The sequence below is a fragment of the Tympanuchus pallidicinctus genome, unplaced genomic scaffold (assembly GCF_026119805.1).
Source record: "Tympanuchus pallidicinctus isolate F22 unplaced genomic scaffold, pur_lepc_1.0 scaffold7, whole genome shotgun sequence".
NCBI lineage: Eukaryota > Metazoa > Chordata > Aves > Galliformes > Phasianidae > Tympanuchus > Tympanuchus pallidicinctus.
Window position 1 is genome coordinate 2,394,877 of NW_026294791.1, and position 27,715 is coordinate 2,422,591.

The 27,715-nt window shown below is 44.0% G+C and overlaps 1 protein-coding gene across 11 annotated transcripts in view; it reads right to left on the reverse strand.

The window, feature by feature from the left end:
* Positions 1-2,490: 2,490 nt before the first annotated feature.
* The window catches only part of PATJ (PATJ crumbs cell polarity complex component), a 142,197-nt gene continuing 116,972 nt past the window's right edge, over positions 2,491-27,715 (reverse strand). For 8 of the 11 annotated variants that reach the window (XM_052666802.1, XM_052666801.1, XM_052666798.1 and 5 more), the window contains 11 exons: positions 22,275-22,358; positions 20,201-20,394; positions 18,228-18,375; positions 17,346-17,432; positions 14,555-14,672; positions 13,072-13,112; positions 12,673-12,795; positions 11,466-11,570; positions 8,379-8,482; positions 6,715-6,838; positions 2,491-5,221 (listed from right to left, as the gene is read on the reverse strand). In XM_052666802.1, the coding sequence (XP_052522762.1) occupies positions 5,075-5,221; positions 6,715-6,838; positions 8,379-8,482; positions 11,466-11,570; positions 12,673-12,795; positions 13,072-13,112; positions 14,555-14,672; positions 17,346-17,432; positions 18,228-18,375; positions 20,201-20,394; positions 22,275-22,358 (1,275 nt within the window). In that variant the 3' untranslated portion in view covers positions 2,491-5,074. The remainder of the gene's footprint in view (positions 5,222-6,714; positions 6,839-8,378; positions 8,483-11,465; positions 11,571-12,672; positions 12,796-13,071; positions 13,113-14,554; positions 14,673-17,345; positions 17,433-18,227; positions 18,376-20,200; positions 20,395-22,274; positions 22,359-27,715) is intronic. The other 3 variants (XM_052666804.1, XM_052666809.1, XM_052666808.1) reach the window with 3 other exon arrangements.

Here is a 27,715-nt window from a genome sequence, read left to right on the forward strand (position 1 = left end):
GCCCCAAAAAGGGGCACAGTGAGAGCAGAGCACCTCACTCCGATGTCGGTGCTGTTAATTCAATTAGAGGGCAGCTGGCAGGCGTGCCTTGGCTCAGCTCCTCTGGTGTCCACAGGCAGCAGCTGGGTGCTGGGAAAGGCAAAAATCTGAGTTCCAGGCACAGGCATCCCAAAGTGCTTCACCCCCAGAAACACTGCAGCTCCATGCACGCAGGAACTGCCCAGCAGCAGCTGGGATACTGGCGGTGGAATTCAGTATTTAATACATTTGGGGGAATGAGCCTCTCGGCACAGATTTCTTGCTGCAGGGGAAGGCGTTGAGGCTGGGAGCCCTGGGCCACGTGGGCTGAAGGCAGCAGAAATGAACTATTTTGTCAATTGCTCCATCTAGTGACGTTTCAGCAGAAAATGCCACGGGACAGCCGGGCTCACAGCTCCACACAGCATGGATCCAGGAGGCTTTCCTCGTGGGTTCAGGGTGGACGTGTCACCTCCCTGCCACCTCCTGGCACAGGAGCAGCAGCCAGGAATGCGGGGAGGTGGGATGCGATCGGGAACAGCAAGCAAAAACACTCAGGCTTTCCTAAAACTTGAAAATGCTCATAGGGAATATTGGTTTGAGGGCAGATGTTTCTGTTTAAGAACCTGCAGTCACCCTTTGAGACAGATAAGTACAACAAATGATGCAAAGGCTGCAAAGATGAAATCCCATTTCCAAACTTGCACCCACAGCTGAGCTGCAGAGGAGAGGCTGCTGTGCTGCTGGGACCCACAGCTCAGGGCACATCCTGCACAGCCAGTTCTAGACACACCACCAACAGCAGCCACGTGCAGGGTGAAGAATCAGTGAAGGCGGAGAGGCCAGTTGTTGCGTTCAAGGCACAACCAAACCACATTTTTCAGAAGTATCCTATCACCAGGCCTTCAAGGCCTCTTCCCTTTTGTTTTTACCTCCTCCTGGTGGCAGCTTGCTGGTGAGGCAATGCAGTACTGCAGCCTTGTGTTGTTTCTTAGGACGCGATGGAAAGTAGAAGCCGTGCTCAGCATGCGCTCATTCAGCCCAGGGCATCCCAGCCAGGCAGAATAACTCCGTGTCAGTGTGGCTTCCATTGGTCCCATTACTCTGATGAGGATTTAACTTTTAATTTTACCAGAACAGTTCCAGAGGCACACCACCTCCAGCAGACGCACCAGGGATGCAGGGAGTTCATGCTGTTTTCCATGTTGTGCTTCAGCCCCTCTGCTTTACTGCATGTGCCGGTGGAGCAGAGCCTCTGGGGTCTTGTTGGGAGAAGGATGAATGCATCATGGACGTGATCCTCCTCCCTTTCCAGCCCGAGATGCTGCAGAACACAGGGATCTCTAACTTGTTGCCATCTTGAGGTCCAGGTGTCACAGGAATACGTCCATTAGAGAACAAAGCACCCATTGCTGCTGAGATGAAAAACAATGGCCGTGACGATGCTTAACCAGAATGTAAATACAGCTAAATTATGGATATGGAAGTGCGAGACCGTGGAGAAAGATGATAATGGAATTATATGTCAATGCTCAGCACAACTGTAAAAACTGATGTTTTATACGTGTGTAATGTTAAATTAATTCATTCCAGTTCTTTCAGGCGAAGGTACATTAACTGCTCCATCTCAGCATAATCATGTTACCTCAACAGGCTCTATGTAAGTCAGACTTCCAGGGTGGTAATTGCCATTTGATTAATTACAGGGAATTTACAGGCATTACAGCTATTCCACACGCAGCAGTGCCATTTGCCACAGTCCCATTACAGCAGGTTGACCCTCACAGCCATGAGGGTGATGCTGGGATGGCTCCACTTTGTGGCACACAGCGAACTCACATGGGTGACAAAATCTTGGTGTAAACAAAGGCACAACTTTCCCTTTGCAGAATTAGCCTAGAAATACAACCAGCCCTAAGATGGCTTCTGGTGATGTTGAGGTTGTTCTTGATGAAGGAGGAACTGTGTCCCTTCTGACAAAGAAGTTCCACCAATCAGGGCAGGAGAGCCCTTCCAGCAGCGTGATGAGTTCAAACCGTGGTGCCATGGCACCTCCAAAAGGCTGTGAGATGCCTCCAGCAAGCACACTTCATGCCCAGTTGGATTCCTCTGGTCACAACACCAGCTGCTTTGCACCTTCGTCTTAATCCTCTTCTTATCTCCCTGGCTTTGCTGCCTGCATGCCTCTTGTGAGCAATCTCTTTGTGGCCGTTCCCAACTCAGAGCCCTTCCCATGCAGGAGCCATCCTGGTGAGCAGCTGTAGCACAGCTGTGATGTGAGCATTCCCTGTGACCGCAGTGATCCTGTGCCCTGGGCATGAGCCTGGCCTTGGTTGGTACCGTAGCTCCTGCTCCCTCCCAAAGGCAATAATGAGCCCTGCTTGGAACTGAAAACAAAGATATCTCATGCAATAAATTGTAGCAATGAAAAAAAAACAAAAAAACCCACAACAAAATAAAATGCACAGCTACTTAAGTAACCGAGCTTTATTTCGAATCTTTGAAGTCATAAAATGTCTCATTTTACTGATATATGTACACATACAATCAGGAGGTTTAATTGCTTTTCCCTTGCACAGAAATAAAGTTTTAAATAAACCAGAACACCTCGACCCAGACAAGCGTAATGCAGATTTAATTATCTAACTTGGTCCTGTACACAGAGCACACGCTTCTCCGCATGGTCACTGGTTTATCAATTAGTTGCAATATGATTTTTGGCAGTAATATATTCAAGACACAAAGTGCAAATTACAAGAAGCAGAAAATGTTATCTCATTCAGAGTAATGAGAAGTGCAAAATATCTCAGCCCATAAATTCTATTCTTTATGTATATGAACAGTATGTGCATAACAGGCTAATAAATAGCCATGTAAAACTTCATTGATTAAATGCAGCAACATCTTAAAGTAGGAATGCAACGTCTAAAAAAACCAAACCAATCAGAGGAACCATTACATTTTGTTCATAAATTCTATGCAATGTTTCTGAAGGTACCTCTCCACAGCTCACCTACCTGCACTGAACTTCCATGCGCCTCGGATACCTCTGCAGCCAAAGGCAGCTACACATTGTCCAATTCAACACATTTGGATACAGTTTTGTGTCTGCAGCCAAGGGCCCACTAACCCTTTGCTTGGCAAATCAGTGAGAACCCATTTGAAACGTTAAGTCTCTTCCAGGCACTATGAGCAGAACACCCCCTCCGTGTTCCAGCAGGCTAAATGCACTTTGTGATTGCCTAAAGTCAAAGAAAACTTCTACATGAACTGAAGAAAACCTTTTCAAGGCAAGCTCATTGCAATTCAATGCAGGCAATCCCAGCTTGCTCCTTTCAGGCTGTGTTCTTCTACCTAACATGGGGGAATACCCAGCCCAGCTAAAACATACACACTAACAGTACCTTTTCCTTGTGCTACTTGGTCATTATATTACATGTTTTCAATTCTCTTTCCATTTATTTCTAAGGATTTTTCACATCAGACGAGCAGACAATTTTCACACACACACACTTCATTTTTTTCCCCCCGCTACATCATCATTATAAATTACACCAAACAGCCCAAATGAGAGTGGGTTGCTTCCTCCAAAGCCCTACTGTTCCTCTAGATAGGCAGATTAAACCACAATGACTTGCAATGCCATTAATCTGCCTGCCAAATTCATTTGCTTAATCGCCAAGGCCACGGTTGTACCATCACTGCAGGAACGGCTGTGATACCGAGTCACTACTGCTTGGTGGAACGTGGCTGCATCCCACCTCCACTGCACAGGAGGGCTGAGCTCATGCCAGACAGCTCAAGGGCTTCAGCTGCACCCTGTGGCTGGGGGATGGAGTTGAGAGCCCTGCAGTGTGCTGTGCCTGGGGAAACAGGAGGGAGCAGCCAGCCACAGGGAGGGCATCACTGTGACCTCCTACAGCTGCTTCCTGCAGCATCAGCTTCTCACCTCCTGGCAGTGGCTGGCATCCCCCAGAACTGAGCCCCAGAGCTCCCGAGAGCCATCCTCCTTATCCATGAAAGCCTCTTCCAGCACTACCTGAACCTGGAGAGACTCCTGGAAACGAGGAATGGTGTGCTGGTTTGGATTAACATCATCTAGCCTCCAAGACAACGTGCAGAGGGACAGCCATCGTGGCAAGAATTACAGGATCGTGTGGCCGAAGCAAACTTTTGTCTTCATTAAAGTTTCAGGATGAACGGTTATGCTGCAGCTTGGCACAACGACTGCCTTTGTATGCAACATGCCCGGCACGTATCAGCACATTTCTTCTATAAAAACATAATCAGAATAGAACGAGATATGTTGTTGTTCATGCTGCCTAAATATCTGAAAAGGCTCAAACATTTAAAAGCCTAAAAAAATAAATTCCTCTCTCCCCTGGTTTATTTTTCACGCTAAAGGCTGCAAATTGACACATCACAGTAATTACCTCTGACTAACTTCCATAGACTTACCCAAAGAGATAAACATGAGAAGTTCACATTTGACTATCAGACTTACTGTGCTGAACACAAATAATTTCCCAGAGGAGAATTTGATATTTCATCATTTGGAACAGTGGTAATTTAATTACATTGCTAATGTTTTCTGGCATACTTGAAAGGACAATTAGCATAAGTAAATCATGAGTGAGATGACAAGTCACTCAGCATTTATTTCTGCTCATCAGATGAGATTGGCTGATGATCTAAATTCTCCTTTGTATTTGAACAGAGCCCAGGTTCAGCCAATGTATCTGGGGTTCAGACTAGTGGAGGTAAACTGACGTGTAAATAAGGCGAAATGGATCTTATTCTTTGAAGCCCGTTAATTAAAGTTGTCCAGAGAAAACTCAAAAGCCACCAGAAGTCAGGGGAGGGCAGGGAGAAAGGCTGATGGGTGTGGAAGGTTAAACGAAGCTCGAGACGCACACTGCCCGTTCTGGCAGCGGGCTGAACGCTGATTAATTTTGGCCAGAGTTTGCTTTACACCCAGCTCAGAGCTGAGCTGTATTATTATAGCTCTACCGATGTTTTAAAATAATTGTATTTATCTCTGCAAGTGCAATGACATTCATGATAACACCGATAATGTCACAGTTCCTTTCTGGCGCTTCAGAATAGCTACAGCTTGCTCATGGGTAACACCTTCCAAAGCTTCCCCATTAACTGCTAAAATCTGATCGCCGCGCTTCAGTCTGCCATCGTCCGCAGCTGCTCCCTGCAAATGGCAAAAGGAAACGTTATTGGCTGGTAGCACGGAGCCCTCCCGTCTCTGTAATGCTGATGGATGAAATGAGGAGGGATGCAGCACTGGAAACCCCACCGTAACGGGGTGGGGGATGTGGAAAAGGAGGGAGCAGTAACATGGGGCCAAAATCTGCAGTGTTTGAAGTCTTGCTCCCTGCTGCTTAGCCAGCTCTGCAGGTCTGGGGCAGCACGGGCAGGCAACACATCTCCAGGAAAAGGAGAATCAGCTCGTTCCCTGGGAACAAGGCAGAGTAATGACTGGTTCTGTGTTTTCTGATCACACAGAGACTTGTTAAAGCACTGAAAAGTACTGAAAAACAGGTTAAAATGTGGAAAGGGAGACAGAGCTCAGAGAGAGCCCTCGGCTCTGGGATTAGGTTTAACTAAAGGCCCTGGGAATCACCCATGGAGCTCCAGAAGTGGCTGTTCCCCTCCTGAGCTCCTGAACATGGCTCTTTTCCCTATATCCAGAGGCCCTGCCCAGAGTTCAGCTTACAATGACTGCCTCTGCCTCCTGGCCCCATCAGTGGATCCTAGTTTGGGAGTTTCTCAGCTGTGCTCACATCTACAGATCTGTAAATCTTAGCATCTGTTTAAAGACAAGGTGATTTTTTTTTTTTGTTCATTTTCTATCACCTACCCTGTCAGAAATGCAAACAGTTACAGAACAAACAACTTTCTGCGACTGATTTCCAAGTTGCTTTATGTTAGGTCTCCCTAATCCCCATTGTTTCCCTCCCCCATTTCAGGACTACATCAGTCACGACTCCACAAAAAGATCTTGCTGGCAAATGCAGAGAGCAGCCCCAGCTGCAAGGTGCTGTGTTGTGCTGGTTCCTCAGCATGGAACCCATGCCCTCCCCTGATGCTCAGGGCCAGGGACCAGCTGGGACAGCAAGCAAACAGCACAGGGAAGGCAGTGCCCACGGAGAGCATGAGCACGGAGCTGGAAGCGAGGGAGGATAACTAAAGCCAGGACTGATGTGGAAGCCAATTCATCAACAAGCCACATGGGGTGGCGTTTCTTTCTTCCAGTGGCTTTTCTCATTGAGGTGACCATCTGGGCACAGGGCTTTGTAACTGAAGCCTGGCCACAAGGATATAGTATCTCTGCAACTGTCTCCAGTCGTGTACAGTGAGAAAAATGATGTCTCCGTACTTCTGGGAAGACAGTGAGGTATGCAGATATAAAGCTGCTTTATAAATATTTATATGTATAAAAGCAAGTTTCCAAAGGACACAGAACAATTTTGCTGAGGTGAAGTGTCTTGTTTCAGCCATCAGTACTGTGAAATATAAACCAAGAAGCCAGAGGTGCGTTCTGGGTCTGCTCACATCCATGTACCTAGGCAGTTCATTTTCCTTTAGATTCCACATATATCACCCAAGCCAAATCTTACATTTATTATTTTTTTGTAAGATAATAAAGAAAAAGGGAGGAAAAAAAACAAAACACAAATATACCTTGGCAAATATAGTCTTGACATAAATGGGCAGGTCTCCATGGGGACTTCCATACCCCCCCACAATACTAAATCCCAGTCCATCAGAGCCTTTCTCCAAAGTAATAATCTTAGGCTGAGGTGCTCTGAAAACACAATAAATATCACTTAGAATAACATGGTCTGTCTGTGGGGATTTTCTGCAGAAGGAACACTTACAGAGAGATTTATCTATCAAGATTTTCTCATGCAGTCACTAAGCATGATTCCTGTCCTGCTGCTGAAACGCGCTCCTGAGCAGCCCAGAGCTCACAAGCTGTTCCACATCCTTCAGCTCCTCCCTTTGAAAATACTTATTTATAAAGAGCTCAGCAAGAGCACTCCTCTCTGATGCAGGAGTGCTATTCCTCTAATCTGCAGTTGCTTAAAGGAGAGTTTGCTCTCTTACTGGCCAAGCTGCCATCCTTCGTCCCAGTAAGTGGTCACTGCAACAGCTTCCTCACAGGGTAATTTTATTTTGTGACTGCACTGAAGTGAGTCTGTCAGACAGCACGCAGCCAGCAGCACTTGTCTTTACAGTCTCAGCTCTGTTGTAAGTTCTTTGGGCTGTTTCTAACCTCCATCCCACCCACATCCCTGCACCTTGCAGCCCCAGAGCTATTCCAGAGCCCCTCACTCAGTGCTGCGGAAGAGTCTTGTTGGAACCTCATTTCTATTTATCCACCTCAAGTCTGAAACAGGCATTTCTATATATGTAGAGAGAATATTCTGGACTAAAGCTGTTTGGCGTGTTCTACCAAATTAAGATATGGCCCATGGTGACTCTCATCTATCAGTTTCTTTTGGACACATATACGTCTACTTTGTATTTTCAAAATCAGATCTCATTACTATTTTGATATGAAAGGAGAATTCATATCGTTTTGGGAAGGAAGTAATTCTCCTTTGAGGGCAGCAGTAAAAACAGTATCTCACACTGTAAGACTAGTGAATGCAGCATAAATAGCTCAACCTCTATGCTCATCCCTGAGACAGGGCAGCCATCTCAGCATCATAAAACAAATATAATGAATCAAAGAATGAAAACGAAGGACAAGATGAAGCTAAGGAACCATATGAAGATCAAATGAATTTCTAAATGACAACTGGAGTGCTGTAAGCTGCCCTTAAAAGCATATGATGGAGAATGATGCACGGCCATGGGAGGGCTATGTCTCTAAGTTCTGTCACCATACAGAGGTACTACAGATAGGAAAAAAAAAATAATGAGACTTTTTAGAATTGTAAAAAGGTTCAAAAAAACAAAGAAAGTTCTTGGACGTGTTTTGAAAGATTTGTCTGTTACCAGGTTGTTTTTTTTTTTTAATATCTCTTTTCTTTGTCTGCTGATGACCAAGGAGGAAGCCAACAGACAAGGGCAGAACTATCATATCAGCATAACGCGTTAGGAAAGATAAGGCAAGTGTTTGGAGATACATTTTACCCTTATTTAGACAATCAGTATCTGTTACTGGGTAAAGAAGGACACAGATCTGTGATCAGATTGGAGAAGGTCACAGTTACCATTTTAAAGGCGATGTAAATTAGAGAGAAAAGGAATGGGAAGAGGCCTCCTTCACCACCCTAGGCTTTTCCCTTGCATGGGGCATAGAAATATATCTGTTACACATGCTAATACAAACTTACTCTGGATCTTCAGAAGCATGCTCAGAAGAAGAGTTGACATTGCATCCTGCAGACATGCTCTCCAGTTGGGTAGCAATGGCACTGATGTTGGTATCAGCCACGACCTAAACAGGAGAAAGCAATGAAGTACTCTGCATGGCACTTAATGCTGAAACACTTCAATAATTACACGGAAAACAGCTAATATCAAATTTCAAACAAGTCCTGTGCTCTTGTATTTCCTTCAACGCTTTCAAGTAATAGTGTTAAAAATTACTAATTACTAACCTATCTATCTGGGGGTCAAACACTGACTTTGCTCTGGAGCTTTCTGTTGCGTTTACAGGACCAGCACTCAGGTGCTGAGCAGGGGGATACAAAGCCAGCTGCAGATGTACTGAGAGCACTGAGGGCTGGGTTTTGCTGTTCATTGAGCTCAGTCCCACGCATGATGGGATGCAGGATGCAGGCCCAATGGGTTTCATGAAAGACAGGGAGAAGACCCACTCCAGATCTTCTTTTTTTTTTTTTTTTTTTTCAATCTTTCCTTGTAAGTTGATTTTCTATTTTTTGATGTTTTTTTTCTGGAAAACATTTGAGGAAACCAACTAGAAGCATTCGGGATTTTAAGTGTCCACAGCTAGAAGGATAACTTCCTAAGGACTGCCTGCAGTGGTTCTCCCATACCTCCATCTCCATCTGATGAGATACTCGATACTCGTCTCTGCTTGATGCCTATTGTACAGGGGCTTGGCTCACTGACAGTGACAAATACCCACTAAGTTCCTTTCCAGTGCGTCCTCCAGCTACCTGAGGCCTTACTTTATCAAAATTAACAAGTGCTTTTGCCATTCCTTGCCGGGATCACAGCTGAAGGGCAACATACCTTTCTTAAACAGCAACAACAAAAAAATGCATTATATAAATCCCCCGTTCTAAATGAACGCTCACAATTCTTCCCCAGTACTGTATCCCCCTTTCTAATCACTTGGAGCCAAGAGAGGCTGGTAGCATTTTCTAGGAATAAAGCTTAACACTCGTGCAAATTTCACATCCCAGGTCTCAGGTTCAGTGATGGGGTCCCATGGAGGAGATGGCTGCACCTGGCTCAGGCAGCAGAGGCACTGAAGCTTCCCTTCCCAACGCAGTAGGGGAAAGAGTGCCAGCCAGTACTTGTCGTATTTTGTTGTTGAATAAAATGGGGTAAAATAAATCTATATTCAAAAAATCTTCAGTCGGCAGTAAGAACGCATCAGAGTTCAACAACCTTGTAAAAAAAGCTTCCCCTTATCTCATTACTACACCTGTCGAAAAGAAATTAAATTAAACCAAAGCATCAAAACAGCCGGAAGGGATGATTGTTCCCCTGAGACCCTAATCTCCCATTTGCAAACAGCATTTGCAAACTCCTTTACCATCCTTCCCAGGACGTACCCATAATAAGCCTTTCCACACCACTGAACGCAATTATCTGACCTTTCAAAGCAGTTTGCCATGAAGTGGTCTAACCTGATAATAAACAGAATTACTTAATGACACATCAGTCACGATTATCGCATTGATAGGATTATTCCATTTAGATTGTTTTCATCAAAAAGCAGCCCAGCAATTGAGAAGTACCTGCAGTTGGCACACGCTGCAGACATAGCATCCTACTTACAGCGTGGCTGCAGCACTGCTCCACTGCTGCTGTTAAAATACAGCCTCCCATCACTGATTTTTAGCAGAGGAAAACAGACCCCATTCTATCAGAGGAAAGAACGGTATCATCTGTAAAAGTACTCAACACATTTTGAGCTAGATGGCAAAAATATGGAAGAAAAACCATCAGCTGACAAAAGCCAAGACATTTCCAGAACAACCTCTTTGTTTATGTGAGCAACAACTGACAGCGTGCTTCATCAGGAATAATTTTAAATACATGATGAGGTGGAATACGCTGTATTACAGCTTTCAAGATTAGCAATTTTGGGTTCCGCAGCAAGCTTTCATTTTCTATTCAGGGAATACTGTTGACATGAAAAGTGAAATTACTCAACGTTAGTAACAATATGATAACTATAATTTAACAGAAAATCCTCAGCTGGTGTGTCTCTGTGCAGCTCCTTTGACTTCAATGGAACTACACAAATACACCATCTGCTCTGGAACTGGCTCATCACTTACCAGGTCAGCAGTTCATGGACAGACAAAGAATAAGCAGTCTAAGTTTATTATCGTTCCATTTTTCTTTCTTTGTTTTCTTTTCCTCTCACATTTTTTAATTTTTTTTTTTTATAGCCACATTTATGTTGTAATGAAAGCAAGAAGCCTGTGAAAATCTCTCAAGATGTGTTCAAACCCAATATGCTGCGATGATAAAGAAAATTACAGTAGATTCTACTCTTAAGCTTGTTTTCCAATTGTTACAATAATTTTGCAAACGGGTGGCATTTTGAATTCTCTCTGGCATGTATTTTTCCAATTTCTTTGTGTAAACATAAAAATAAACTCAAGATGAACACGCTGGCAAGCAGCAATCAGAACCCAAGTGGCAGAACATGGCTTCCTTTTAGCTAGCATATATGTGCAGCAGTGATAAACCCTTTCTTCTCTCTCAAGTGTTACTGTAGACTATATATAGAATATACATCTAGAATTGTAGATAATCAATTTTAGATGGCACTGTGTTAATGATGATGCTATCATTTTTGCTAATTGCTATTAGCATCCTTTCTTCTCTCCCTTTCAAGAACAAGAAAATCAACAACACAGTTTGGTCACAGTCCAGTAGCATGCATGTACACAGAACAGACACAGTTTCTTGTTCTTAGCTAACTTGAAATTAAAAGCAAACAAACTTGGAAGCTTGTTGATTTATCAGGTGTAGCAACAAGTTATTTTGTTCTCTTTGTTACGCTTTTATATAATCGTGCTCACAGCCTGTACAAGTGGCAATAGAGAATTTTTTGAATGAAAATTATTTCTTGCTTTCATTCTGTGTAATTCCCATCAGCAAGCACCCTGCAATTCTGTGATGCCTTGTGCCAATGATGCTCAGGGTTTTTTTTTTCCCCAAATGCCATTTATCTACCCTCATGCAGCTGCATGTTCCATTTATCACCATACCTGCAGGATAATGCTCCCATAAGCATTCTTTAGTAGATTAACAGCATCTGCATGCGACAGCCCATCCAAAGGTTGCCCATTAAGACTGACAATCCGATCTCCAACCTAGAAGTACAACAGTAATGGAAAATTACTAGCATTAAGGAAAATTAAAATTAAGAATGCTTAAAATTCCTGATGAACTTGGCACTGCATAGTCGTGCTTCTCTTTTGCAGGATTGCTTCTGTGAGAATTCTATGCTGCTAGTGATCATTTACCATTTGTCAGAGGTAGCATAATGCAGATTTTTTTTTTTAATAACAATGTGATCTGAGAAAAAAAGGTGGGCTGTATCTTACTATTTCCATTTGCAAACAGAGAGGCTAAGATGGACTGCTTTTCTCCCATCCAAAAAGGATTCATTTGTGTCGATACGTGCAGACAAGTTCATAGTCTCATAGATTGTGTAAGCACAAGATGAAAGCGGATGCTTCTGGTATTAACCTAATTAACCAACATTATTTCTTCTCTTTATGAATAAAGCTGATCCTGACACTGACACTTAGTGCTATTGTGTGTTTCTATTAGAGACAGAGCATGAACGTAGAGGTGGTTACGTAGTGAATCTCATGGGCCAAAGTTTTCCTGTGCAACTGCACAATAAATTCTTTTCAGTACTCCTTATTTCCTGAAACTCCCAAACTGATAAACGATCACTGTGGTCATCCCTAGAAATTCACATGTGCTATGAATCTGATGCAACCATTTTATTTTTGCAATTCTTTATAAGGTCCTTGGCATCAAACAAGCAACCTCTGATCTGGTTTCTGCCTTGCCTGAGCTCTAAGCGAGGCCCAGCCTGCAGTCTCCAGAATGCCTGTGGTTTCTAGACAGCTTGTTGCTGCTTTCTCTGAGCTGGATGAACACCCACTGCAGATCTTTCAGTTTATTTCTTTTGCTCAATCACACTCAAAGACTACTTATAAGTGTTCTCTTCCTTAACGTTTCTCTTCCACGTAGGCAACCACTGCAATTGTCCCAAGTTGCAATATAATCAAAAGGGAAAGATGTGTGCAGGGCTTGTTAGTTTGTTTTAAAAAAGAGACAGGGTAGTCTATGAGACATTATCCAAGAGATGGCATATACAGAAGTGCCTGAGGCTCCTTCTCTGAGAGAGACATGCACAGCAGATGGAAAAGAAGGCACTAAGAGGACATTTCTACTTACTCTGAGTCTTTGGGTCCGTGCTGCCACACCGCTAGCCTGAATCATAGCAATGAAGATGGGAATATCTCCTAATGGACTCCCCTTTCCTCCTGCTATGCTGATACCAAGAGCATCGTTTGGTCCCTAAAACAAAGCAAAAAAGCATTTTTGATTGGAGCCACTAGGAGAGGCCAATGTTTAGGGTACAGGAATAACTAATCCATTTGACTTATGTGTCATGGTGCAAACAATAGATAGGTTTGACACACACACACACAGCCCCTCACACACACAGGCACACATTCAAGAGCCTATCGCAAACATAAATAACGCAATTTTACTTCTCAGGAACACTATAAAAACTGACAACTTCAGTCTAAGGTGTCAGCTTTTTGAATTGGTAGAAAATAACTCACTGACCCTTGTTATCTCCACAGTCCTTGGGCCCGTATCTGCCCCTACTAATAAAGAAACAAACAATTAGCTCCTGTAATTAAGAGATAATATAATTAAGAGATAACGCTGTCAAGTGACAATGGTCCCTTGCTGCCTAGTCAGAGTTATCACCAAGCAGAAGCAGAGCCTTCCTGTGCCAAATCAGGCAGGGCTGCTCACGTGAGAAGGACGGGGTTTCTGTTTCACTCAGAGCTGAATACGGATGCAATCACTGCGCCTGACGGATGCTGCTGTGATGCTCTTTGTAGCACAGCCGCCGCTCACCACAATCTATTGAACAGCACCACTCTGCCGGCCCAAAGAAAAGCCCTATTGTGCATTTCACTCAATTAAAGATTGCCTTATTATTCATAAATCACAGTGTCTCCACCACAAAGGGTAGGACGCGCAGACTGTGGAGGTTCCATTGATTTCCTGTTCTAATTTGTGCTGTATTAGTAAATAATAGACAGCCAGGAAGTCTGGCTGGCATATATCTAGCCACAGGACATTCAGAAGTACTCTAAACATTCAGGGAAAAAAAAAAAAAAAAGAGAAAAAAAACCCAAACCACTGAAAGGAATCATTTGAACTGGGACTAAATAGCCTAAAAGCTTATGGTGTAGTCCTGGGCTCTGCTATAATAATCCCTAATTGTACCAGCTTTAATTAAACTACCTTAGGAACCTTTTACAAGGCAGGCAGCATTAGCCTCTTTCAGAAGTTAACGATTCCCATTAACATACAGCGGCATTTCCTACCGCTGCACACACTGTGCTTGTGCTGATACCTGCCATGAGCACACAAGATGAGAGCACAAGGGCTGGCACTGCAAGAAGCCCAGCCCCAGGAATGCTGCATCAGGGCATGCACGCATGGGCCCTTCCAAAATGTGTAAGGATGGCTGCCCAAAAAGCCACACACACCTGTGAATGGCCAGAAGAAACGTCTTCTGCCCACGGTCAGGCACAAGCATGGGTTGTTATGGGTCTCTGATGTGGGTCAGAGCACACAAATGCACAGCTCCCCGTCAAGTTACTGCAAGTTGCAGATTCAGCACTCCCTAAATGTGGGAATTGCAATCTGGGCATTGTGACTTTCTCATTACAAAACACCCTTTTATACACTGAAGAGCAACACAGATATAAATGAAGTGGTGGCAGCTTTATTCCCCGAGAAAACTTGTTCTAATACAAGAACCTTGCCTGTGCTAAGCCTCCAACAAGGGCGCCGGGGAATAGCAGGGCACAGGAATTCTGCATTTGAAATAGAGGAGCCATTACTCTTCTACTAAACGTAAAAATAATGTCATGTGCTGGAAAGTGTTACAGGTCTTAAAACATCGGTGGTATGTCTTTGGGGAGGTTGCACAGGAAAATCAGTCTCAAGTATTTAATGTTGTTATTAAACAAGCACAAAAATAAAGGAGCAGTGCAAGCAGCAAGGAACAAATCCATCCAGATCGTACCTGAGTTTCTTTGAGACACGTCTGCTGAAGATCTTTTTGTGCTGACAAAGTTCTGCAACGTGGAGAGGACCGGAGCGAGTGCGGGGTGGAAGTGGCTGTGGGCACTCTGCTGGCTCACCTGAAATTGAACATAAATCAGAAATTGAGAGTCAAATCCAAACATTAACTACCAGCCAGCCCCTGCAACATATGGCTGCAGCTGTGTTCTGTGCAACCAGACTGGAAATACCATACTGGCCACACGAGTGAAAGCCCCCAACTTCATTTCCAGAGATGGAACCTACCAAATCTGCCCCTGTGTTGTAGGCATGCGTGCAGAGCTGCTCACAGGACTACAGGACTGGATTTCACTTCAGCATATACACCTGATCTGTACACTGTTTGGGTCTGGTTTTGGGAGGCTTTCTGGGTTGGACCAGACGACCTGCAGAGTCTCTTCCACCCTCAACCATCCTGTGGATTGCTGCAGAGGCCATGAAAGAACAGGATGAACCTCCTCCATTGCTTATTGCCAGCTGGCCTCCAAACTTGAGGATGAATGCTGTGGGCATCTTTGTCATGACAGACCCACAGATACTTCATTGTAAGCTGAATGTATGCAAGGCACCCAGCAGGAGACCTGACAGCTCCTCTCAGGCAGTGGGGATAATTCCCATGCAGTCACCTACAGGCTTTGCTGGTGTAGCTGAACAGTTTTGTGTGATTACAAGGCCCTGGAACTAGCCCTGCTCCTTTCATTTGATGGAGATACTTCCAGAAAAGCAGCCCAGGTGCAGGACAAGATGCCCGTGCCCTACAGCTAACAACAGGAGGCACAACCTGGCGGGCAGCTGCTTGTGCGTGTTCTCAGTTCTGTGCCATTCATTTCCAGCACGATTTTTCCTTATCTGGCCTTATCTTCAGACTGCCCTTCAGAGGAAACATCATTATCAATTTAGGAAATGCGTCTGAACAACAGATTTCACCAAGGCCAGACACAAAACAAAGACCTGAGCTCTCCCTTTAAATGCATTAGGCGGCGAATCAAAAGCCCTGGCAGCATTCATCCCAACTGACCAGCGTGCAGCTGTCAGTGACGAACAACAGGCAGAGCACAATTTCCACGTCTCGTTCCCGATTCATGGGTCAGTTAACACAATTTGCAAAGCACGTGAAAGAAATCACTGTCCTGCACCACGAGCCTTATGTTTCTGCTGTTAAAGGTATGCAACAGACCAGAAAAAAAAAGCCAAGTGAGGACAAAAGTTCGGGATGCTCTTGCCCAGAGGGCTCTGAAGCATTGCTCACAGTTGTGCAAATCATTCATGCTGATTCGCCATATTATCTGCCAGGAGTTTTATAACTCTTGGAACTGTTTTGCTGAGAAACATCCACTCGGTTTTCCAAATCCCCAGTCACTTTGGAACACTGAGATGGAGGCCTTCAAACGACTCTGCTTGAACAACAGCAATCAAGACTTCTCTTAAGATGAAGAAATACAGAAATTAACAGGTGTGGTGTGGTACAAAAGAAATGGGACAGCATTGCTTCAGTTCTGAGCATTACGTAGCAACACGTAGTAACTTCAACCATCACCCTGCTGTCTGCACAACAACTAAACCAAGGAATAACCATGACTCCTGCCTTTACTTACTACAGTCACTCTCATTTCCCTTTGTTGTTCCATCTTTCCTTGACTGCTACATGCAGTGCTGATATTCTCTAGCGGTATTTAGGCACAGTTTTAAAGCTGGGCTTAGCACACATGGCTGTGAGCTCCTCAGCCCTTCCTGACACTAACACAGGCAGCAAACTGGATCACTGCTGGCTTTTATAAAGTGAAGAAATCATGCCACGTGACCAGGATCTGGCACATTTTTGGGCTGTTCATGGATGAAAACAAGGAAGGGCTCCACTCTTACTGACTTAATCACTAGGATTATTTTTTCCTTGAAGTCATTCCTGCTTTAACTTACATCCCTAAGCCTCCTACTGCTGCTTCTTACTGTTTCCATGCCATTCTTTTAGCATTTGTGGAGGCTGGGCTGGGTCCCAGCAGTGTGCTGAGCAGAAGGAGGCCACCAGGAATGCCCCCCCATAGAGACAGGGGCCAAATACTCCACAGAATTACATCCCTGTGAGCCACGGCTTGCCTGTCTCTGGGATGCTCCCAACTACAATATGGTGGCAAAGCAGCTGGTCTTCAGCAGGAGAATCCATTTTAAGAAGTTTTCCAAGTCATCTTTCCCTGGCTGTAGACTTTAATACTAATAGTATCAATGTCTGAGCGGATTAGGGGAAGTGAGGAGAGGGGGAAAGCCCTGCACTGATTGAAAAATGAATTGTTGTCCTCGCTTCAGGTAAAAAGCAAGTGAAGCAGGAAATTGCTCTGTGTTTTCTTTGAGAGCAAAGCAGCTCTCATGTGGTTCTGCCACAAGATAGGCAAAGATACAGTTCAGTTTCATTAACTCATTTTGATTGACAAAACAGCTGCAGAAGAGGCATTCAGCATTTTCTGCAAGTCTAAAAAATTCCTGGGCATCGTTGTTTGAGGAAAATATTACAAATTTTTGGTACATCGTCTCAGAAAAAAACCCTCCTCTAACAAACAAAAGAATCATTAACCGATTATTCCACTTCCTCAGCGTTACAGCATGACACTTTCTTTTCAGCTGAGCTATAAATTGCTTTGTTCCACACCCTCAGCAGTGAATGTCTATGGAAGGACAGACCCTCATGGACAGCCCTTGCACACCGCTCCCCTTCCTTGCCCTTCACAGCTTCACTTTATACGTATGAATTTGTAACTAACCTGACTGTTCTGGGATGTTTTCCGTGATGACAGCCACGATCCAGCTCTCAGCCTCCCCAGCTCGAGATGCACCAGGCCTTGGGCACACTTGGGAAAAAGAACCACAACGTACAGCATTTAAATTGACATAGGATATTTCCTGCTCTCCTGGAGAGAACTACGTTCACATTCAATATCACAGACCCTTGAAGAAAACCACAATGTACTGAATGCTTGAAATATTCACATTTTCATGTGGAGTGTATCAGAAGTACCCACTTCCAGACTGCAGTTTATCCTCAATGCTGAAGTCAGTATGAATGTTTCTGCTTGCTCCCACCTTCGGTGCATGCTGACAGCCTTGGGAGCCTGATGGAGGAGCTGCCAACAGGTGCCTGTGGTCAGGGCATCCTGTGCCCTCTCCTCCCAGTTAAGCCCATTGAGCAGCCACATGCTTTTCAATAGAGAAAAGAAGTTTCTCCCTGGCCATATAAAGTACAAAACCAGCCCACTCCTGTAAAGAAGCTATGGTGGATTTAAACTGCAGTTTTATAGTTGCAAGCTAGTACAGCAAAGCCAAAGGCATTTTATTTCAGGGCAGCTCTGATTTGTATGCCTCTCAGGTTTCAAAATATTTTTCTAGCATATAAAGTTCACAGTTGCATTTTCAAATCAACGCCTAAATGCAACGTCTCTTTGTTTTCTCATTTCATATCATTTCACTTCTAAATATACTAGAAGAAGTGATGCTGAATGGACCTTGCACAGTAATTTCAGATGAAATTCCTGTCTTTGTAATCAGTCTGAGCTGTCCTGGGTATGTGTAAATAGCACTTCAGGATAATTACCTTGCACGGCGTCAGTAACTGCAATTCCATCTCTTAAAATGTATTATGTACTCACCTTAAGTATAGTGGCAACAGTCTCTTGTGAGGCATTTCTCATATCCTCTCCATTAACTGACAAAATCTGATCTCCTTGAATTAATCTTCCATCTACGTCTGCAGCTCCTCCTTTAACAATGTCAGAGATAAACACTCCACTTCCATTTCTAACAATGCAAGAAGCATATGGCTAATTACACAATCCAATATTCTTTGGGAGAACAATTTAGATTACTTGCATATAAGACACATAAAAAGAAACCTGTGAGCAGAGGAAGAATGACTTTTACACCCCATTCAACCATTTGAGTGTAAGAAAATCTATGAGCTTTAAAATCAATGCATGTTTTGCTACATTTAATGCTGTCTTTCCCCTTGATCTGTTAGTTCTGACTGTCCGATCCATAAAGATTCATGAAAAATAGCACTTGTATAAATAAAAAGCCAAGGATCAGCCTAAGATGGAGTTAAACCGTCCCCTGATGTGCCTGATCTGAGTTATGCAGCCTTAGAAATGTATATATTTTTATATTCCCCCTAAAGGTTCAGCTTGGTTTCTTCTCTAAAAGCTTGGAGGCCCCAAACAGAGAAGCCTGCAGAAAAGACTTTTATAGTTTGCACACAAGTTATGCAGCAGAAAATCCAACCCCGCGGCTGTCTGCCTGCAGCGAGGCTTGTGAGCACGGCTGGGGGGCAGAGCAGATTTACGAGCTGCAGCCCCACATCACGACTCCCTTCCCCACACTGCAGGACCCCTCTGTGCCCAGCCCCAGCTACCAGGGTTTGCTGTGGATGAGCTGGTGCAGGCTGCAAGGCACGGGGCTGGCGTTTGGCATCCTGCGTGCAGCAGGACACAATGCTTTGCTGGCTGATAGCTGGCTCTTACTGGATGGACTAAGGAAATTAGGTTACCTCTAAGGTGGAAAACCCTACATGCCAAGAACTTGTTAGCAACTGAAAGTTTTGTGCAGAAGCAATCAAGGGAGAGCTGGAGATTGCGATTACCATCTGTAGGGTAATTTACATAAGCTAAATTAATTACCCAACCCACAATCTGCTCTCAACACCTGGGTTAAGCATCACCAGTCTTGGGGAAAAAAAAAAAAAAAAAGCAAACAAAAACCCCAAACTGCAGCAGAAACTTTACTGACCATTCGCAGTCAGCACAATAACACGATGATCTGCACTTGAGAAAATACCTTTTTTTTTTTGGCAGTACAGAAGAGGAACCATATGATTCGTACACACCAGCACTGAGTGCTTGCCTGTGTCATGCTGTAAATCTCTTCTAGCAATGAAAGATTAAATCTATCTGTGCTCTAGCTCGAATGATCTAATAGCAATGGTTTAGAAATACATCAGCACAAAGTCACATTTTATTAAGCAGCTGTTACCCTCCACAGTATCTTGGATTCTGCTCTTTATTCACAGCACCACTGTCTCTAGTGCTGTATAGTCACTCACACAGCTGACAGGGATGGGGGTCTTTCTCTTTACCAGGCTCCTATCTTCCACCAAAACCTGTCACTTTGAAACAGAGTATAATATAGATCTAATTAATAAATTCATTTTCAAAGGCATGTCCCAGTATTCGGAAACAAGGAGTTTTTTTTTCCCCTATGTTGAAATCAGAACTGCCATGGTTAGGGCTCTCAGGCTCAGCCACGGCTATGTTTAAGCCATCATAACATTAAGCTACCAGTTCTGCATGTGTTCACTGAGCCTCACTCATTCACAGAGTGGGACACGATGCTGCAAACTGGGAGTCTTCCAGAGGGAACAGCAGCCTTTGTTACATATCTCTGCTTTGGCTGGAATGGAGGAGTCAGTACCACAACCCCACAACATCCTCGAAGGAACCTTCAAGGATGAAATCTTCTTGCTTGAGGACTTCTTTCTTTATTTCATATTCCACTTAATGGCTACAGCCGTTCAAACGGCAAAAAGCAAGGTACTTCTTGTTTGCAGTGCATTCTGATTAGAGACACTTACCGTTTTCCAGCTATGCTGAGCCCCAGTCCTCGGCCTGTTTTCTTCTGAATATCTACGTGGAAGATCTCTAAGTTTTCCTCATCTTTGTAATGAGCTTCATCTCTATAAACAACCAACTGCACCTTCTGAGGTGTCTGTCTCAGCGCAGTGATGGCTTCCTCGTGGTTGGCGTTCCGCAGATCGATCCCGTTCACCTGAAACAATCAGCGTTTTCTTTCCAAACGACACGTACCAACGATCCTTTCATCACATCCTACCCTGGTGTGACAGGCAGAATTTGTCAAACCGACACCTCTTGGCACTCTAATTAAGTGCTCTGATTTCCTACTGAATGAGATGGTGCGCATTGTGCCGCTGATTAAATCCAAACAATCAACATATTTTGGATCCTAAGCTTTGCGGGGGTTCCATCTTGCTTTCTAAGTGCTGGAGCCTCAACTTTACAACCAGTGCTTACAGTTTTACAAGCAGATGAAGTAGGATGTGCTCCCTTCACTCTTCCTGTAGTTCTGCAGCCTTCCTTCCCTTCCAGGCAGCAGTGCTGAAGTTCCTTGCCCCAGGCTGGGTGACACCGTACAGCTTAAGGGCACAAGGAACCAGTGTCATTAGCAATGGCCATGGTGAAGCCCAGGCAGGACACACTGAATGGTTATTTTGCTTTGTTCCAATAGATGGCACACAAGACCACTCTTGGAGCACTAAGGTACATTTCTCTTACAATGTTTTAGTATTACCATGTCGACAAGAAGTTCTGACTGAATGCTAAAGTACCAAAAAAAAAAACTATTGCAACTTGAAATCTAACCTCCTAACTTTGCCAAGCCTCATACTAGGATACCCTTTAAAGTGTTTGTTTTTCCTGTTGACAAAACCAACTTTTCTCTGTCAATACCAAAGAAATATCCATTTCATTTTCCAAGTCTGGTTAGGAACCACAGAATCATAGCATCCCCGAGGTCGGAATGGAGCTCCAAGATCATCCAGTCCAACCATCCGCCCACCACCAATATGTCCCCACTAAACCCCATCTCGTACAACTCCTACCAACGTTTGGATGTTGTAGGAATTAGCATGGGCTGCAGCTGTTTTAACAATGCAGTCTCAATACATTTACACAACCTAATAGATTTTAAGGCAAGGACAATATTTCTCTGTTCCTCTAAGTATGCCAAGCTATAACCATTTTAACTTAATTTTAACTTAATTAAACCGAGTCTGTCGTCATTATATTCTTTTGTACTAACTCTGTACACATCAGTATTATTTTCTTGACACAGGCATCTACGTGTGCTTTACACACTAATCTGAAACTAATTCAGTCATCCTTCTGCTTCATTAGTACAGCTTTTAAAAGCTGAAATAATAACAATATTATGGCGCACAAACATTAGCACTTTCCTGTTTGGCCAGTGAAGAATTAATTAACCTTCCCCATTTTTATCCCCTGCCTAATTATCGTGCTCTGCTAATGCGCAGTTATTTATAAAATGAAAACAACATTCAGCCCGAACGCTAAAAAAAATATTTGCAGTGCAAGAGCTGTAAAGACAGCTCCCCAAGTACCCCTCGCTATTTTTCTAACCCTACGCACCACCGCCTTAATGGCCATGCTGGGAATTTGTCCTGAGCTGACAGCGAGACACTGTAAGCAGCTGCGCCGACCGCTGCCTGACGCAAGCTTCATGTGCAGAGCAGCCCCTCATTCTTAACCCCTTCCAGCTCAGCCTGCTGGCTGAAGGCAGAGCTGTGCTCGGCATCGTGGTGCCTGCGTGGGAGCCGCAGCCAGGCCTTGGTGTGATGGCAGAAGGCTGAGCAGTGCCAAGCAATCGGACGCGGCAGCTGATCCACGTTCTTTGAGAGCCACCTTGTTCAATTACATCTAACGTATTCTCAGTTGGAACCTCCAGTTCATATGCATCTATAAGGAAATACGAATGCATCAGGGTGTTCTCAGCGATAGAAGAAGAGCTTTGTGTACCAGTCCTACAAACAATACCTGCTTTCTCCATGACAAAGCTATGCCAAACAGAGTGCAAATCTAATGAGACAGACATACATACAGAGACGTGCTCACCTCAAGGATCTGGTCTCCAGCCCACAGCCTGCCATCCCTGGCTGCCGCCCCTTCTTCATAAACTTCATGGATCACGATGGCATCCTGTGGGGACAAAGGGCTGCTGAGCAATCCCCACAACCCCACATACACTACGTCGGGAGAAAGAGTGCTACCACCATACAGAGATAGCTGCCATCGTCCCCAGTAAGAAAAATACCACCGCGCTCAGAATGTACAGACAGCTAATAAAAAGGCACAGAGGGTTTTGTTCACCACTGCAGGCTAGTCTCGGCTACAGCTTTTTAGGCTTCTGTGGCTCCTATCAGTTTTATACATTGGCATCGAGCAATACATGAACTCGGTGTGAACCGGTGCATTAATATCGTCTACTTTTTATGATATAATTTAAAACCAGATTCTTTGGAGAGCTGAATGTTTTTAGGGACTTGGCATAGGTCTCCGCTTTAAGCAAGAGCCGAATGCCTTGTGGTAAATAGCGCTGGTTAAATCTGTAAGAAATGAAATCCAGAAGAAACGAACAATGGCAAATGTTAGTTTATTACTGAGGTTGGAAAATGTAGGCAGTGGCAGATGTAGCTTCAGGGAAGGTTTCAGTGATTTAATCTTATTGCCAGCAATAGATGTCCCCAAAGAAAAAGCATTACAAAGAACATACTGTTCTCTTGCTGGTGCTTTCCCTTTGCATTGTTCTGGTTTGAGGTTTTTTTGTTTTTTTTTTTTTCTTTCCCCCTGAAACAAATAGGTGAACATTCTGCTGCAGAGCTTCAGCTGTGACACTACCAGAGCTCACAAATAGATGGCCCACTTCAGGGCCACGAGCCACACTTTTTCCTTTACCATCGCTTGGATAAACATGAGGCAATTTATTTAGCAGGTATCAGACAACCCAGCCCTCAGATAAACACAACCAACAGAGTTGCTGTGGCTATGGAACTCCTCCAGGAGCTTGCCACACCAGCCAAGCACAAGGCTCTCGCTGTGCCAGGTTGTCAGGGCGCATGCCATGCCATGCAGCCTCCCCATGGCAGGAGCAGGAAATAGAGGCCGTGGGAGAACAAAGCGCGCTCGTGTTTTGACAACACTGTGGATAGTACATCTCTCATCACTGCTTTAACCCCCCCCCGTGTTGCTCTGCAATGCTTCCCCAGCACACACGGTGTATGTTGAACAGAAAGAAGCTGAATGCCCTAAAGCTAGTGCTCTGATCAAGACAACACTGGCAGCATTACTCTCTTTCACTCCCACTACACCTTATTTAATGATGTAAGCTTGTATCTACAGCCACTCCGCTGCTGCCGAAGCACAGCGCTGCCATCATAAGCTTCATGTTTGATGCATGTACACCAGTCACTGCAAAAAGCCTGAAGGGTTTTAATCACAAATGGATTACAGTTGATACGAGTGTCCCAGATGGGGAAAAAGAGATTTCAATCTACATAAACGAAGGCAAAATACTATGAGCTGTGTACCATGGTAATTAAGAAAATCAAAAGAACAGTCTGATTTAAAAAAAAAAACACAAAACTATTGGCAAATGCAGGGTTTTCTTGAAGTAACTGGAGCAGCAATTACCAAAGGGACTGAGCAACACGTCCACGTCCTCATCAGCAGCACCACCACGTGCCTCTGCTGCACATCTGAGATCTTCTCTCAGTCTCTATTTCTTTGATTGTTACCTCTGTTTTCAAAATGACCACCTAACTCTAGTCAACACAAGAGACTTCTGTCTGAGAGGAAGCCATCAGGGTGACAGTGATGTGTATTTTTACATGTAGTTTATCACCCCAGGCTGATCATGGGTAATGTTGGGAAGTTGGGTAATGTTGGGAATGCTGAGTCTTAGGTTTAGAACTTCAACAGCACGCTTTGCTTTTACTTATTGTAAACACTTTCTGGCAAAAGGCATTTAGAAATCGCCAACAGAACACAAAATATTGACCAGCTTACCATGACAGCATCATTGAAGGGAGCACATAAACAGGAGGAGGAATGGCTGTTTACAAGGCTGGATAGTGATAGGACAAGGGGGAATGGTTTTAAACTGAGACAGGGGAGGTTTAGGTTGGATATGAGGAGGAAGTTTTTCAGCCAGAGGGTGGTGAGGCACTGGAACAGGTTGCCCAAGGAGGCTGTGGATGCCCCATCCCTGCAGGCATCCAAGGCCAGGCTGGATGTGGCTCTGGGCAGCCTGGGCTGCTGGTTGGTGACCTGCACACAGCAGGGGGTTGGGACTGATGAGCGTTGTGCTCCTTTGCAACCCAGGCCATTCTATGAATCCATGATTCAAGTCAGAAACGCAAGGACAGTGGATGAATAAGACGTTCTGAAGAAAAATGGCATGTGATGGCATAACAGCAGACTGGGCATCTACACAAGAAAGTTAATTAAACCCTTTCAGACTATTTAATCTGATATTTCCTAACCTCTGAGCAAGGAACTTTCAACCCCATTCCTTAAAGTCTGTTTTCCACCTGTGATTGTTTTAAAAATGGTTAAAAAAAAAATAAAAAAATCCCTGAAGCTACCAGGTTTTTCCAGTATTGCTTTAGTAAATGTAAAACCACACATACCTAAAGCTTAGATTTGGGAACCTCCAAACGTTATCAGTTTGAGCAATCTGCATCATCTATTTGCAAAGGCAACAACTCTACCCTGCGGTTCCTGCATGTGTTAGAAGCCAGACATAGAACTAAAAATACATATGGCATGAAAAGGTACATTCCTATTCAGCCCGTGCCTATCCTGGAAGGAAACACCCAGCTGACCTGCCAAAGTACTGTTTTCTCAAATAGTTTGCTTTCTTTGAAAAAAAAAATAAATAAATAGTTGTAAGAGGCTTACTGAATCAATTAAAAAACAGAATGAAGAAACATGCCTGCAGTGGCCCATAGCATCAATTAGCCTTACCTTCCTTAGGTTATGAATTACGACAGAAGACGCCTTACCTCTGTTATTTCTGGCATCAGCTCAATACGTATTTAACCCAGAAGTAGTGTTTTTCCATTGAATCTAGTGGGATCTGGACAGACTCTGTTAGTTTTGATCACCCATGACAAATGGCTAGAAATTACTGATGTTATTTAATATTTTTATTGACATCAATATTTTAAAGGAGTTTGAACACACAGTCAAGAGACATAACATATTATTCCAGCCGTCTAACTACTGAGCCCCAGTCTGTAATGCCAGATTGGGGCTGTAACACTCATCTCAGTGCATTAGAAAACAAACTGGGATCTATCACAACTAAGCCAATACAGAACATTTATTTGAAGGATGGGTTCTGGTAATTGAACATCTGCAGCTCCTACTCACTAGCTTCAAACTCAGTTGTGCGCTAAGAATCTTGACAAGTCAAGACCTAAGAAGTTAAGAAAAAAAATCAATCAATCAAATGCAGAGGGAAGGGAAATGGTGTCAGTGTCCAACTGGAGGCTGTATGTTAACAGTGGCCATAGACAGATTTTCTCTCACATCCTCCTCTCACTCCCAGTTACATACAGATTAAGGCAGCCCATTATACAGCTTGTCAGAGCTGCAGAATCTGTTAGTGCAGGAGGGGGAAATAAAAACACTCTTACCATACCAAGAACACCGCTATTTAAAGAAAGATGCCTTGTTGCTGAAAGCATAAGCTTCGTAAGGTTTACAAATACATTCCAAAACCTACAGCTCTCATCTCTGCATATTTTGACAAAGACTCTCCGTTCGTCTGGCACCATTATAAGAATCAGGAATTAATGCAAAGTTTAACGTTTCCTATATGTGAAGGCAGGATGCACAAAACAAGCCAGGGCAAAAAAATCAGCATAATTTCATGCTAAACAAAGTCCATGCTCACAGGTGTAATCCAAGACTACCTGACCATGAAAACTTTGGAAATTGAATTAGAAGGGAAGCTGTCTGCTACTGCTGAGCTAACCAATGCTTCTATTGGAGGCTAATGAAATGGAAGGGCTGCAGTTCAGTGGAAGGAAGCTGAATATACTGTCGCTATCTATACTGAATTGCTAAAAACCCAACCAGAGTGGTTCTAAACCACAGCAAGAACCTGGTTGATAAGTGAAGTGCTTATCAAATGCGCCCTGCAGTACATCAGACAGTGCTTTGGAAGGTTCAGGTTTGGGCTGTGGGACAGCCATGCCCCACTTGCTATTGCTTTACCAGAATGTTATGGGTGTTGCACAGCCTTCTTGCAAACAAAGGGCAGGGAAAGGAGCACCAATTCTCACATTGACAGAAGAGATTTTTGGCTGTGGAAGGAAAGGCAAGGACTGAGAAGCAGTAGAATTCTTGATCAACACCATGCAGAGCAGCTTTAGTGAGGAGGTAATGACCACTGAACAGTGAGTGCATGGCTGCTAAATTTTGCAAGCTTGCCTATCTGAGATTTACTCTTGGGAACTACAATGCACAAAACATACAAAGTGTGATCCACATCGTGTTTCCTTCTAAGGGAGGGGAACAGCACTGAACTCTTGGGGAATCTGATCTCAACTCCCCCCCAGCTGTGGGTATTTCTTCTTGATTTATAACAACTTTGGAGACCCGGCAGGGGAAGGCTATCAACTCACCATCAGCAGAGAGCACAAATAGAAACGCTCCCATTAAGAATTACATTCAATAAGAGTGACAGCTTAATCCCTGTATCTTAAATGTCGAGACGCGCTAAGGCAGAGACCTCAGGCAGTGACCACGTAGCACTGTCTTAATTGAACCTTGGGGAGAAAGGTGGCAAAGTCAGCTTCCTATTCAGGAAAACCACTGACCAAGCAAACTTTAAAAGCCTGCAGGACCATAAACAGTGCTGAGGAAGGCTCACAAGCTGTCTGGCTTTACTCTGAGACTGCTCACACATTTGCTGCGAGTTTGTTGCATCTGAGCCAGTTTCTTCCATGCAGCCATTCTGCTGAAGGACAGGTTTGCAATGCAGGTGCCCTTTTCAATGGAAAATCAACCCCAGACCTGGGTTGTTTGCAAATGCTGGGAGCAGAGAGTGAAGGAGTAAATGGAAGCAAGTAACGAAGGAGGTTCAGAAGTAAACACTGGGTATTTTGATGAAGTGGAATCATTTGATAAAAGGTGGAAGAGTATACAAGGGGAATTTCAAAAGAATTGGGGCAGAGAAATCCCCATGTAGCTGACTGAACCTGAGAGAAAAAGGCCTAAATTCTGCCCATTCCTTCTCTATGGCTTCTTGCCATAGTACTGAATAGTTCTTCACTACTTCAGATCATTCATAACAAGCTATTCCTTTAACTGAACTACTATTAACTTGGAGTTTGCCTTTGCTCTGCTACTTGTCTGAGACCCAGCCATTATTTTGACAGGATCAAAGGCACTTCACAGAAGTGAACTGAGCCACTACACGTGGAGGACTGCAATAATCACCAGCACAAAACAGCACTGAGTAAGGTGCTCAGTTGGAAACAAGTTGT